This window comes from Nerophis lumbriciformis, linkage group LG29, assembly GCF_033978685.3.
Source record: "Nerophis lumbriciformis linkage group LG29, RoL_Nlum_v2.1, whole genome shotgun sequence".
NCBI lineage: Eukaryota > Metazoa > Chordata > Actinopteri > Syngnathiformes > Syngnathidae > Nerophis > Nerophis lumbriciformis.
This window is the reverse complement of record NC_084576.2, coordinates 32,804,839-32,819,060: the sequence shown is the minus strand read 5'-3', so window position 1 is coordinate 32,819,060 and position 14,222 is coordinate 32,804,839. Positions and strand designations below refer to the sequence as shown.

Here is a 14,222-nt window from a genome sequence, read left to right as displayed (position 1 = left end):
ATTGACCTATTTAAGGCTCCAATTATTTCACATCAAATATTCCGCTTTGAGATATTATTGGGGTAAAATATTGCATATTTTGTGTGTGACTAAAAAACTTTTTTCCTCAGACAAAACATAAAACAAACCCCCCAAAAAACATTAAAAAAACAAATAATTGACAAATCTGAAACTGTTCTACAGATTTAAGCATACAACTTTTTTAATTTAAATTTAAATTTTAATGAAAACATTTTTTTAGATCCTTAATTTGTGGGATTTTTTTTTTAAATATATATATATATATATATATATAAGAAAGGTCATTTTTTTTCTATAAAACTTTCATTACTCAAATTATAATCAATATCGGTGTTATCAATTATTGACCTATTTAAGGCTCCAACTATTTCACATCAAATATTCCACTTTGAGATATTTTGGGGTAAAATATTGCATATTTTGTGTGTTAAGAACACAAAAAAATGTTTTCCTGACAAATGGAACATAGAACAAACCAAAATAACCCCATAAAAAAAAAATCTGAAATTGTTCGAGATTTAAACATACAACTTTTTTTTCTTTTAATGACTTATTTAAAAAAAAAATTCAGATCCCTCAGAATTTGTGGGATTTTCTTTTTATTTTATTTTTTTTAACAAGGTCATCACTCAAAAAATAATGAATCGTTATCAATTATTGACCTATTTAAGGCTCCAACTATTTCACATCAAATAATCCAGGGAGAGATATTTTTGGGGTAAAATGTTGCATATTTTGTGTGTTAAGAATACAAAAAATGTTTTCCTGACAAATGGAACATAAAACAAACCAAAAAAAAAAAAACATAAAAATGTTTTTTATCAACAAATCTGAAATTGTTCAAGAGATTTAAACATACAACTTTTTTTTTCTTTTAATGACTTATTTAAAAAAAAAATTCAGATCCCTCAAAATTTGTGGGATTTTTTTTTTTTTTTTTTTTTTTTAACAAGGTCATCACTCAAAAAATAATGAATTGTTATCAATTATTGACCTATTTAAGGCTCCAACTATTTCACATCAAATATTCCAGGGAGAGATATTTTTGGGGTAAAATGTTGCATATTTTGCGTGTTAAGAATACAAAAAATGTTTTCCTGACAAATGGAACATAAAACAAACCCAAAAAAAAAGCATAAAAATGATTTTTATCAACAAATCTGAAATTGTTCAAGAGATTTAAACATAACTTTTTTTTTCTTTTTACTTTTAATGACTTATTTAAAAAAAAATTAAATCCCTAAGAATTTGTGGGATTTTTTTTTTTTTTTTTTTTTTTTTTTTACAAGGTCATCACTCAAAAAATAATGAATCGTTATCAATTATTGACCTATCTAAGGCTCCAACTATTTCACATCAAATATTCCACTTTGAGATATTTTTGGGGTAAAATATTGCATACTTTGTGTGTTAAGAACACAAAAAAATGTTTTCCTGACAAATGGAACATAGAACAAACCAAAATAACCCCATAAAAATTGTTCGAGATTTAAACATACAACTTTGTTTTCTTTTTACTGTTAATGACTTATTTAAAAAAAAAAATTCAGATCCCTCAGAATTTGTGGGATTTTTTTTTTTTTTTTTTTACAAGGTCATCACTCAAAAAATAATGAATCGTTATCAATTATTGACCTATTTAAGGCTCCAACTATTTCACATTAAATATTCCAGGGAGAGATATTTTTGGGGTAAAATGTTGCATATTTTGTGTGTTAAGAATACAAAAAATGTTTTCCTGACAAATGGAACATAAAACAAACCAAAAAAAAAAAAACATAAAAATGTTTTTTTTATCAACAAATCTGAAATTGTTCAAGAGATTTAAACATACAACTTTTTTTTTCTTTTTACTTTTAATGACTTATTTTAAAAAAAATGTAAATCCCTAAGAATTTGTGGGATTTTTTTTTTTTTTTTTACAAGGTCATCACTCAAAAAATAATGAATGGTTATCAATTATTGACCTATTTAAGGCTCCAACTATTTCACATCAAATATTCCACTGAGATATTTTTGGGGTAAAATATTGCATACTTTGTGTGTTAAGAACACAAAAAAATGTTTTCCTGACAAATGGAACATAGAACAAACCAAAATAACCCCATAAAAATTGTTCGAGATTTAAACATACAACTTTGTTTTCTTTTTACTGTTAATGACTTATTTAAAAAAAAAAATAATTGAGATCCCTCAGAATTTGTGGGATTTTTTTTTTTTTAACAAGGTCATCACTCAAAAAATAATGAATGTTATCAATTATTGACCTATTTAAGGCTCCAATTATTTCACATCAAATATTCCAGGGAGAGATATTTTTGGGGTAAAATGTTGCATATTTTGTGTGTTAAGAATACAAAAAATGTTTTCCTGACAATTGGAACGTAAAACAAACCAAAAAAAAAAACATAAAAATGTTTTTTTTATCAACAAATCTGAAATTGTTCAAGAGATTTAAACATACAACTTTTTTTTTCTTTTTACTTTTAATGACTTAGTTAAAAAGAAATTTAGATTCCTAAGAATTTGTGAGATTTTTTTTTTTTTTTTTTTTTTAAAGGTCATTGCTCAAAAAATAATAATGAATCAATGTTATGAATTATTGACCTATTTAAGGCTCCAACTATTTCACATCAAATATTCCACTTTGAGATATTTTTGGGGTAAAATATTGCATATTTTGTGTGTTAAGAATACAAAAAAAAATGTTTTCCTGACAAATGGAACGTAAAACAAACCAAAAAAAAAACATAAAAATGTTTTTTTATCAACAAATCTGAAATTGTTCAAGAGATTTAAAAATACAACTTTTTTTTTCTTTTTACTTTTAATGACTTATTTAAAAAAAAATTAAATCCCTAAGAATTTGTGGGATTTTTTTTTTTTTTTTTAACAAGGTCATCACTCAAAAAATAATGAATCGTTATCAATTATTGACCTATTTAAGGCTCCAACTATTTCACATCAAATATTCCAGGGAGAGATATTTTTGGGGTAAAATGTTGCATATTTTGTGTGTTAAGAACACAAAAAAATGTTTTCCTGACAAATGGAACATAGAACAAACCAAAATAACCCCATAAAAATTGTTCGAGATTTAAACATACAACTTTGTTTTCTTTTTACTGTTAATGACTTATTTAAAAAAAAAAAAAAATTCAGATCCCTCAGAATTTGTGGGATTTTTTTTTTTTTTTTTACAAGGTCATCACTCAAAAAATAATGAATCATTATCAATTATTGACCTATTTAAGGCTCCAACTATTTCACATCAAATATTCCACTTTGAGATATTTTTGGGGTAAAATATTGCATATTTTGTGTGTTAAGAATACAAAAAAAAATGTTTTCCTGACAAATGGAACGTAAAACAAACCAAAAAAAAAACATAAAAATGTTTTTTTATCAACAAATCTGAAATTGTTCAAGAGATTTAAAAATACAACTTTTTTTTTCTTTTTACTTTTAATGACTTATTTAAAAAAAAATTAAATCCCTAAGAATTTGTGGGATTTCTTTTTTTTTTTTTTTAACAAGGTCATCACTCAAAAAATAATGAATCGTTATCAATTATTGACCTATTTAAGGCTCCAACTATTTCACATCAAATATTCCAGGGAGAGATATTTTTGGGGTAAAATGTTGCATATTTTGTGTGTTAAGAATACAAAAAATGTTTTCCTGACAAATGGAACATAAAACAAACCAAAAAAAAAAAAACATAAAAATGTTTTTTATCAACAAATCTGAAATTGTTCAAGAGATTTAAACATACAACTTTTTTTTTCTTTTTATGACTTATTTTTAAAAAAAAGTAAATTCCTAAGAATTTGTGGGATTTCTTTTTTTTTTTTTTTTTTTAAACAAGGTCATCACTCAAAAAATAATGAATCGTTATCAATTATTGACCTATTTAAGGCTCCAACTATTTCACATCAAATATTTTTGGGGTAAAATGTTGCATATTTTGTGTGTTAAGAATACAAAAAATGTTTTCCTGACAAATGGAACGTAAAACAAACAAAAAAAAAAAAAAACATAAAAATGTTTTTTTTATCACCAAATCTGAAATTGCATATTTTGTGTGTTAAGAATACAAAAAATGTTTTTCCTGACAATTGGAACATAAAACAAACCAAAAAAACCATTAAAAAAATAAAAAAAATAATCGATAAATCTGAAATTGTTCTAGAGATTTAAACATACCGGTACAACTTTTTTTTTCTTTTTACTTTTAATGACTTATTTAAAAAAAAATGTAAATCCCTAAGAATTTGTGGGATTTTTTTTTTATTTTTTTTTACAAGGTCATCACTCAAAAAATAATGAATCATTATCAATTATTGACCTATTTAAGGCTCCAATTATTTCACATCAAATATTCCACTTTGAGATATTTTTGGGGTAAAATGTTGCATATTTTGTGTGTTAAGAATACAAAAAATGTTTTCCTGACAAATGGAACATAAAACAAACCAAAAAGAAAAAAAAAAAAAAATTTTTATCACCAAATCTGAAATTGCATATTTTGTGTGTTAAGAATACAAAAAATGTTTTTCCTGACAATTGGAACATAAAACAAACCAAAAAAACCATTAAAAAAAATAAAAAAAATAATCGATAAATCTGAAATTGTTCTAGAGATTTAAACATACAACTTTTTTTTTCTTTTTACTTTTAATGACTTATTTAAAAAAAAATGTAAATCCCTAAGAATTTGTGGGATTTTTTTTTTTTTTTTTTTACAAGGTCATCACTCAAAAAATAATGAATCGTTATCAATTATTGACCTATTTAAGGCTCCAACTATTTCACATCAAATATTCCAGGGAGAGATATTTTTGGGGTAAAATGTTGCATATTTTGTGTGTTTAGAATACAAAAAAATGTTTTCCTGACAAATGGAACGTAAAACAAACCAAAAAAAAACAAACATAAAAATGTTTTTTTATCAACAAATCTGAAATTGTTCAAGAGATTTAAACATATAACTTTTTTTTTCTTTTTACTTTTAATGACTTATTTAAAAAAAAATGTAAATCCCTAAGAATTTGTGGGATTTTTTTTTTTTTTTTTTACAAGGTCATCACTCAAAAAATAATGAATCGTTATCAATTATTGACCTATCTAAGGCTCCAACTATTTCACATCAAATATTCCACTTTGAGATATTTTTGGGGTAAAATATTGCATACTTTGTGTTAAGAACACAAAAAAATGTTTTCCTGACAAATGGAACATAGAACAAACCAAAATAACCCCATAAAAATTGTTCGAGATTTAAACATACAACTTTGTTTTCTTTTTACTTTTAATGACTTATTTTTAAAAAAAAATTCAGATCCCTCAGAATTTGTGGGATTTTTTTTTTTTTTTTTTTTACAAGGTCATCACTCAAAAAATAATGAATCGTTATCAATTATTGACCTATTTAAGGCTCCAATTATTTCACATCAAATATTCCAGGGAGAGATATATTTGGGGTAAAATGTTGCATATTTTGTGTGTTAAGAATACAAAAAATGTTTTCCTGACAAATGGAACGTAAAACAAACCAAAAAAAAAAACATAAAAATGTTTTTTTTATTAACAAATCTGAAATTGTTCAAGAGATTTAAAAATACAACTTTTTTTTTCTTTTTACTTTTAATGACTTATTTAAAAAAAAAATTAGATTCCTAAGAATTTGTGAGATTTTTTTTTTTTTTTTTTTAAAGGTCATTGCTCAAAAAATAATAATGAATCAATGTTATGAATTATTGACCTATTTAAGGCTCCAACTATTTCACATCAAATATTCCACTTTGAGATATTTTTGGGGTAAAATATTGCATATTTTGTGTGTTAAGAATACAAAAAATGTTTTCCTGACAATTGGAACATAAAACAAACCAAAAAAACCCATAATTTTTTTTTTTTTAAATGATCGATAAATCTGAAATTGTTCTAGAGATTTAAACATACAACTTTTTTTTTCTTTTTACTTTTAATGACTTATTTTAAAAAATTTTTAGATTCCTCAGAATTTGTGGGATTTTTTTTTTTTTTTTTTTTTTTTTTAAAGGTCATTGCTCAAAAAATAATGAATTAATGTTATCAATTATTGACCTATTTAAGGCTCCAATTATTTCACATCAAATATTCCGCTTTGAGATATTATTGGGGTAAAATATTGCATATTTTGTGTGTGAATAAAAAAACTTTTTTCCCTGACAAAACATAAAACAAACCCCCCAAAAAACATTAAAAAAACAAATAATTGACAAATCTGAAACTGTTCTACAGATTTAAGCATACAACTTTTTAAATTTAAATTTAAATTGTAATGAAAACATTTTTTTAGATCCTTAATTTGTGGGATTTTTTTATTTTTATATATATATATAAGAAAGGTCATTTTTTTTCTATAAAACTTTCATTACTCAAATTATAATCAATTAATATCGGTGTTATCAATTATTGACCTATTTAAGGCTCCAACTATTTCACATCAAATATTCCACTATGAGATATTTTGGGGTAAAATATTGCATATTTTGTGTGTTAAGAACACAAAAAAATGTTTTCCTGACAAATGGAACATAGAACAAACCAAAATAACCCCATAAAAAAAAAATCTGAAATTGTTCGAGATTTAAACATACAACTTTTTTTTTTCTTTTAATGACTTATTTAAAAAAAAAATTCAGATCCCTCAGAATTTGTGGGATTTTTTTTTTTTTTTTTACAAGGTCATCACTCAAAAAATAATGAATTGTTATCAATTATTGACCTATTTAAGGCTCCAACTATTTCACATCAAATATTCCAGGGAGAGATATTTTTGGGGTAAAATGTTGCATATTTTGTGTGTTAAGAATACAAAAATGTTTTCCTGACAAATGGAACGTAAAACAAACCAAAAAAAAACACATAAAAATGTTTTTTTTATCAACAAATCTGAAATTGTTCTAGAGATTTAAAAATACAACTTTTTTTTTTCTTTTTACTTTCAATTACTTATTTAAAAATTTTTTTAGATCCCTAAGCATTTGTGGGATTTTTTTTTGATTTTTTTTTTTTTTTTAAAGGTCATTGCTCAAAAAATAATAATGAATCAATGTTACGAATTATTGACCTATTTCACATCAAATATTCCACTTTGATATATTTTTGGGGTAAAACGTTGCATATTTTGTGTGTTAAGAATACAAAAAAAATGTTTTCCTGACAATTGGAACATAAAACAAACCAAAAAACCCCATACATTTTTTTTTTAAATGATTGATAAATCTGAAATTGTTCTAGAGATTTAAACATACAACTTTTTTTTTCTTTTTTCTTTTAATGACTTTTTAAACATTTTTTAGATCCCTCAGAATTTGTGGGATTTTTTTTTTTTTTTTAAAAAGGTCATTGCTCAAAAAATAATAATGAATCAATGTTATGAATTATTGACCTATTTAAGGCTCATCAAATATTCCACTTTGAAATAGTTTTGGTGTAAAACATTGCATATTTTGTGTGTTAAGAATACAAAAAATGTTTTTCCTGACAATTGGAACATAAAACAAACCAAAAAAACCATTAAAAAAATAAAATAAATAATCGATAAATCTGAAATTGTTCTAGAGATTTAAACATACAACTTTTTTTTCTTTTTACTTTTAATGACTTATTTAAAAAAATGTTTAGATCCCTCAGAATTTGTGGGATTTTATTTTATTTTTTAAAAAGGTCATTGCTCAAAAAATAATAATGAATTAATGTTATCAATTATTGACCTATTTAAGGCTCCAATTATTTCACATCAAATATTCCGCTTTGAGATATTATTGGGGTAAAATATTGCATATTTTGTGTGTGACTAAAAAAACTTTTCCCCCCAGACAAAACATAAAACAAACCCCCCAAAAAACATTAAAAAAAAACAAATAATTGACAAATCTGAAACTGTTCTACAGATTTAAGCATACAACTTTTTTAATTTAAATTTAAATTTTAATGAAAACATTTTTTTAGATCCTTAATTTGTGGGATTTTTTTTTTATATATATATAAAAAAGGTCATTTTTTTTCTATAAAACTTACATTACTCAAATTATAATCAATATCGGTGTTATCAATTATTGACCTATTTAAGGCTCCAACTATTTCACATCAAATATTCCACTTTGAGATATTTTTGGGGTAAAATGTTGCATATTTTGTGTGTTAAGAATACAAAAAAATGTTTGTGACAAATGGAACATAAAACAAACCAAAAAAAACCATACTTTTTTTTTTTATCAACAAATCTGAAATTGATCAAGAGATTTAAACAACTTTTTTTTTTTTTTTTTACTTTTAATTACTTTTTAAACATTTTTTAGATCCCTCAGAATTTGTGGGATTTTTTATTATTTTTTTCCTTCCGCCCGATTGTAGCTGAGATAGGCTCCAGCGCCCCCCGCGACCCCAAAGGGAATAAGCGGTAGAAAATGGATGGATGGATGTTATGAATTATTGACCTATTTAAGGCTCCAACTATTTCACATCAAATATTCCAGGGAGAGATATTTTTGGGGTAAAACATTGCATATTTTGTGTGTTAAGAATACAAAAATGTTTTTTTCCTGACAATTGGAACATAAAACAAACCAAAAAAAAACCCATTAAAAAAATTAAAAAATTATCGATACATCTGAAATTGTTCTAGATTTAAGACAACTTTTTTTTTCTTTTTACTTTAATGACTTATTTAAAAAAAATTTAGATCCCTCAGAATTTGTGGGAATTTTTTATTTTTTTTAAAAGGTCATTGCTCAAAAAATAATAATGAATTAATGTTATCAATTATTGACCTATTTAAGGCTCCAATTATTTCACATCAAATATTCCACTTTGAGATATTTTTGGGGTAAAACATTGCATATTTTGTGTGTTAAGAATACAAAAATGTTTTTTTCCTGACAATTGGAACATAAAACAAACCAAAAAAAAACCCATAAAAAAAATTAAAAAATTATCGATACATCTGAAATTGTTCTAGATTTAAGACAACTTTTTTTTTCTTTTTACTTTAATGACTTATTTAAAAATTTTTTAGATCCCTCAGAATTTGTGGGAATTTTTTTTTTTTTTTTAAAAGGTCATTGCTCAAAAAATAATAATGAATTAATGTTATCAATTATTGACCTATTAAGGCTCTAATTATTTCAAATCAAATATTCCACTTTGAAATAGTTTGTGGTAAAATATTGCATATTTCGTGTGTTAAGAATACCAAAAAAAATGTTTTCCTGACAAATGGAACATAAAACTAACCCCCAAAAAACGTTAAGAAAAATAAATAATAATCGACAAATCGCCAAAAGAGATTTGAGCATAAAACATTTTTTTGTTTGTTTTAATGACTTATTTTAAACATCTTTTAGATCCCTAAGAATTGGTGGGATATTTTTTTTTAAAAAAGGTCATTGCTCAAAAAAAAAAAAAAAGAATTATTGACCTATTTAAGGCTCCAATTATTTCACATCAAATATTCCGCTTTGAGATATTATTGGGGTAAAACATTGCATATTTTGTGTGTTAAGAATACAAAAAATGTTTTTCCTGACAATTGGAACATAAAACAAACCAAAAAAAACCATAAAAAAAATTAAAAAATAATCGATAAATCTGAAATTGTTCTAGAGATTTAAACATACAACTTTTTTTTTCTTTTTACTTTTAATGACTTATTTAAAAAAATGTTTAGATCCCTCAGAATTTGTGGGATTTTATTTTATTTTTTAAAAAGGTCATTGCTCAAAAAATAATAATGAACTAATGTTATCAATTATTGACCTATTTAAGGCTCCAATTATTTCAAATCAAATATTCCACTTTGAAATAGTTTGTGGTAAAATATTGCATATTTCGTGTGTTAAGAATACCAAAAAAAATGTTTTCCTGACAAATGGAACATAAAACTAACCCCCAAAAAACGTTAAGAAAAATAAATAATAATCGACAAATCGCCAAAAGAGATTTGAGCATAAAACATTTTTTTTGTTTGTTTTAATGACTTATTTTAAACATCTTTTAGATCCCTAAGAATTGGTGGGATATTTTTTTTTTAAAAAGGTCATTGCTCAAAAAAATAAATAATTATTGACCTATTTAAGGCTCCAATTATTTCACATCAAATATTCCACTTTGAGATATTATTGGGGTAAAATATTGCATATTTTGTGTGTGAATAAAAAAACTTTTTTCCCTGACAAAACATAAAACAAACCCCCCAAAAAACATAAAAAAAAAAAATTGACAAATCTGAAACTGTTCTACAGATTTAAGCATACAACTTTTTTACATTTTAATTTTAATGACAAACATTGTTTTGGATCCTTAAAAATTTGTGGGATTTTTTTTATTTTTTTTTATAAAAAAGGTCATTGCTCAAAATTTTTTTTTTTTTTCTATAAAACTTTCATTACTCAAATTATAATCAATTAATATCGGGGTTATCAATTATTGACCTATTTAAGGCTCCAACTATTTCACATCAAATATTCCAGGGAGAGATATTTTGGGGGTAAAATGTTGCATATTTTGTGTGTTAAGAATACAAAAAAATGTTTGTGACAAATGGAACATAAAACAAACCAAAAAAAAATCTTTTTTTTTTTTTATCAACAAATCTTAAATTGTTCAAGAGATTTAAACACAACTTTTTTCTTTTTTTTTTTTTACTTTTAATTACTTTTAAAACATTTTTTAGATCCCTCAGAATTTGTGGGATTTTTTTTTTTTAAATAATAATGAATCAATGTTATGAATTATTGACCTATTTAAGGCTCCAACTATTTCACATCAAATATTCCACTTTGAGATATTTTTGGGGTAAAACATTGCATATTTTGTGTGTTAAGAATACAAAAATGTTTTTTTCCTGACAATTGGAACATAAAACAAACCAAAAAAAAAAACATAAAAAAAATTAAAAAATTATCGATACATCTGAAATTGTTCTAGATTTAGTACAACTTTTTTTTTCTTTTTACTTTTAATGACTTATTTAAAAAAATTTTAGATCCCTCAGAATTTGTGGGAATTTTTTTTTTTTAAAAGGTCATTGCTCAAAAAATAATAATGAATTAATGTTATCAATTATTGACCTATTAAGGCTCTAATTATTTCAAATCAAATATTCCACTTTGAAATAGTTTGTGGTAAAATATTGCATATTTCGTGTGTTAAGAATACCAAAAAAAATGTTTTCCTGACAAATGGAACATAAAACAAACCCCCAAAAAACGTTAAGAAAAATAAATAATAATCAACAAATCGCCAAAAGAGATTTGAGCATAAAACATTTTTTTTGTTTGTTTTAATGACTTATTTTAAACATCTGGTGGGATGTTTTTTTTAAAAAAAGGTCATTGCTCAAAAAAAAAAAAAGAATTATTGACCTATTTAAGGCTCCAATTATTTCACATCAAATATTCCGCTTTGAGATATTATTGGGGTAAAATATTGCATATTTTGTGTGTGAATAAAAACACTTTTTTCCCTGACAAAACATAAAACAAAACCCCAAAAAACATTAAAAAAAATTGACAAATCTGAAACTGTTCTACAGATTTAAGCATATAACTTTTTTACATTTTAATTTTAATGACAAACATTTTTTTAGATCCTTAAAAATTTGTGGGATTTTTTTAATTTTTTATAAAAAAGGTCATTGCTCAAAAAATGTTTTTTTCTATAAAACTTACATTACTCAAATTATAATCAATTAATATCGGTTTTTTTTTATTTGAATGACATTAAAGGAAGTCTAAGTCTATTATTGTGAGGCCTGAGCATGACCAACAATTAGGTGTGTCCCCCCCAGGTGGCGTACCTGGAGTCGTGACACTCTCTGACGGGCGCAGGGTCCTGGTTGCTGAGCGGCAGGAAGTTGAAGAACTCCCGCAGCTGCAGCAGCGCCTCCACGTCGTTCTCGAAGGCCCGGTGCGCCACACCCGACACGGTGGTGTGCGTCTTGGCTCCGCCCAGCTCCTCCTGCGTGACGTCCTCGTTGGTGACGGACTTGACCACGTCCGGGCCCGTGATGAACAGGTACGACGTGTCCTGCGGGGACGGTCAGCGACACGCACGTTAGCGCCGTTAGCGTTGTTAGCATTCAGCCGGGGTGTTGCTCGCACCTTCACCATGAAGGTAAAGTCGGTGAGGGCGGGCGAGTACACGGCGCCGCCCGCACACGGCCCCATGATGAGGGAGATCTGAGGGACCACGCCGGACGCCATCACGTTCCTCTGAGGAGGGGGGGGGGGACATCACAAAGTGTGGACAACCACAAGGTACTTCCACTGACATTTTGATGAAAGTGCTTCACTTCAAATAGTCAATCAGGACATTTAGTTACTCAACTGCAGAGACAACCAGGCATGTGTTCAGGGTCATATTTGTGGAGTGGCTTGTTACAAAAAAGGAGTTAATCACAAATGCATCACCTTTAGTCGTGCATATTTGCAGAAGAATCACATTTTATTGAATTTATTTTGAGCTTTTATTACCTTGTTGTTATCAGCTCAATGATCCAGTAAATAATAATAGAGGTGGGGACATATTTAAAGGTAGCACAGAAATATGCTAAAATATTATGTATCCCCTACTAATTTTTTTTGTAATTAATAACATGAGCTAAGTATCTACAGAATAAATCACATGATGTTAGTACATCAGTTGAGGAAAATAGGGGTGGGGACACATTTAAAGGTAGCACAGAAATATGCTTAAAATATTATGTATCCCCTACTAATTTTTTTTGTAATTAATAACATGAGCTAAGTATCTACAGAATAAATCACATGATGTTAGTACATCAATTGAAGAAAATAGAGGTGGGGACACATTTAAAGGTAGCACAGAAATATGCTAAAATATTATGTGTCCCCTACTAATTTTTTTTGTAATTAATAACATGAGCTAAGTATCTACATAATAAATCACATGATGTTAGTACATCAATTGAGGAAAATAGAGGTGGGGACACATTTAAAGGTAGCACAGAAATATGCTAAAATATTATGTGTCCCCTACTAATTGTTTTTGTAATTAATAACATGAGCTAAGTATCTACAGAATAAATCACATGATGTTAGTACATCAATTGAGGAAAATAGAGGTGGGGACACATTTAAAGGTAGCACAGAAATATGCTAAAATATTATTTATCCCCGACTAACTTTTTTTGTGATTAATAACATATTCACAAGTTTTGTTGTTGATGATGCTAGGTATCTACAGAATAAAACACATGATGTTAGTACATCAATTGAGGAAAATAGAGGTGGGGACACATTTAAAGGTAGCACAGAAATATGCTAAAATATTATGTAGCCCGACTAACTTTTTTTGTGATTAATAACATATTCACAAGTTTTGTTGTTGATGATGCTAAGTATCTACAGAATAAAACACATTAATTGAGGAAAATAGAGGTGGGGACACATTTAAAGGTAGCACAGAAATATGCTTAAAATATTATGTATCCCCTACTAATTTTTTTTGTAATTAATAACATGAGCTAAGTATCTGCAGAATAAATCACATGATGTTAGTACATCAGTTGAGGAAAATAGAGGTGGGGACACATTTAAAAGGTAGCACAGAAATATGCTAAAATATTATGTATCCCCTACTAATTTTTTTTGTAATTAATAACATGAGCTAAGTATCTACAGAATAAATCACATGATGTTAGTACATCAATTGAGGAAAATAGAGGTGGGGACACATTTAAAGGTAGCACAGAAATATGCTAAAATATTATGTGTCCCCTACTAATTTTTTTTGTAATTAATAACATGAGCTAAGTATCTACAGAATAAATCACATGATGTTAGTACATCAATTGAGGAAAATAGAGGTGGGGACACATTTAAAGGTAGCACAGAAATATGCTAAAATATTATTTATCCCCAACTAACTTTTTTTGTGATTAATAACATATTCACAAGTTTTGTTGTTGATGATGCTAGGTATCTACAGAATAAAACACATGATGTTAGTACATCAATTGAGGAAAATAGAGGTGGGGACACATTTAAAGGTAGCACAGAAATATGCTAAAATATTATGTAGCCCGACTAACTTTTTTTGTGATTAATAACATGAGCTAAGTATCTACAGAATAAATCACATGATGTTAGTACATCAATTGAGGAAAATAGAGGTGGGGACACATTTAA

At 26.3% G+C, this 14,222-nt stretch overlaps 1 protein-coding gene across 2 annotated transcripts in view; it reads right to left on the bottom strand.

Moving 5' to 3' along the window:
* pccb (propionyl-CoA carboxylase subunit beta) overlaps nucleotides 1-14,222 on the bottom strand; it is a 44,260-nt gene that overhangs the window by 17,258 nt on the left and 12,780 nt on the right. For both annotated transcript variants that reach the window (XM_061925318.1, XM_061925319.1), the window contains 2 exons: nucleotides 12,174-12,284; nucleotides 11,870-12,099 (listed from right to left, as the gene is read on the bottom strand). In XM_061925318.1, the coding sequence (XP_061781302.1) occupies nucleotides 11,870-12,099; nucleotides 12,174-12,284 (341 nt within the window). The remainder of the gene's footprint in view (nucleotides 1-11,869; nucleotides 12,100-12,173; nucleotides 12,285-14,222) is intronic.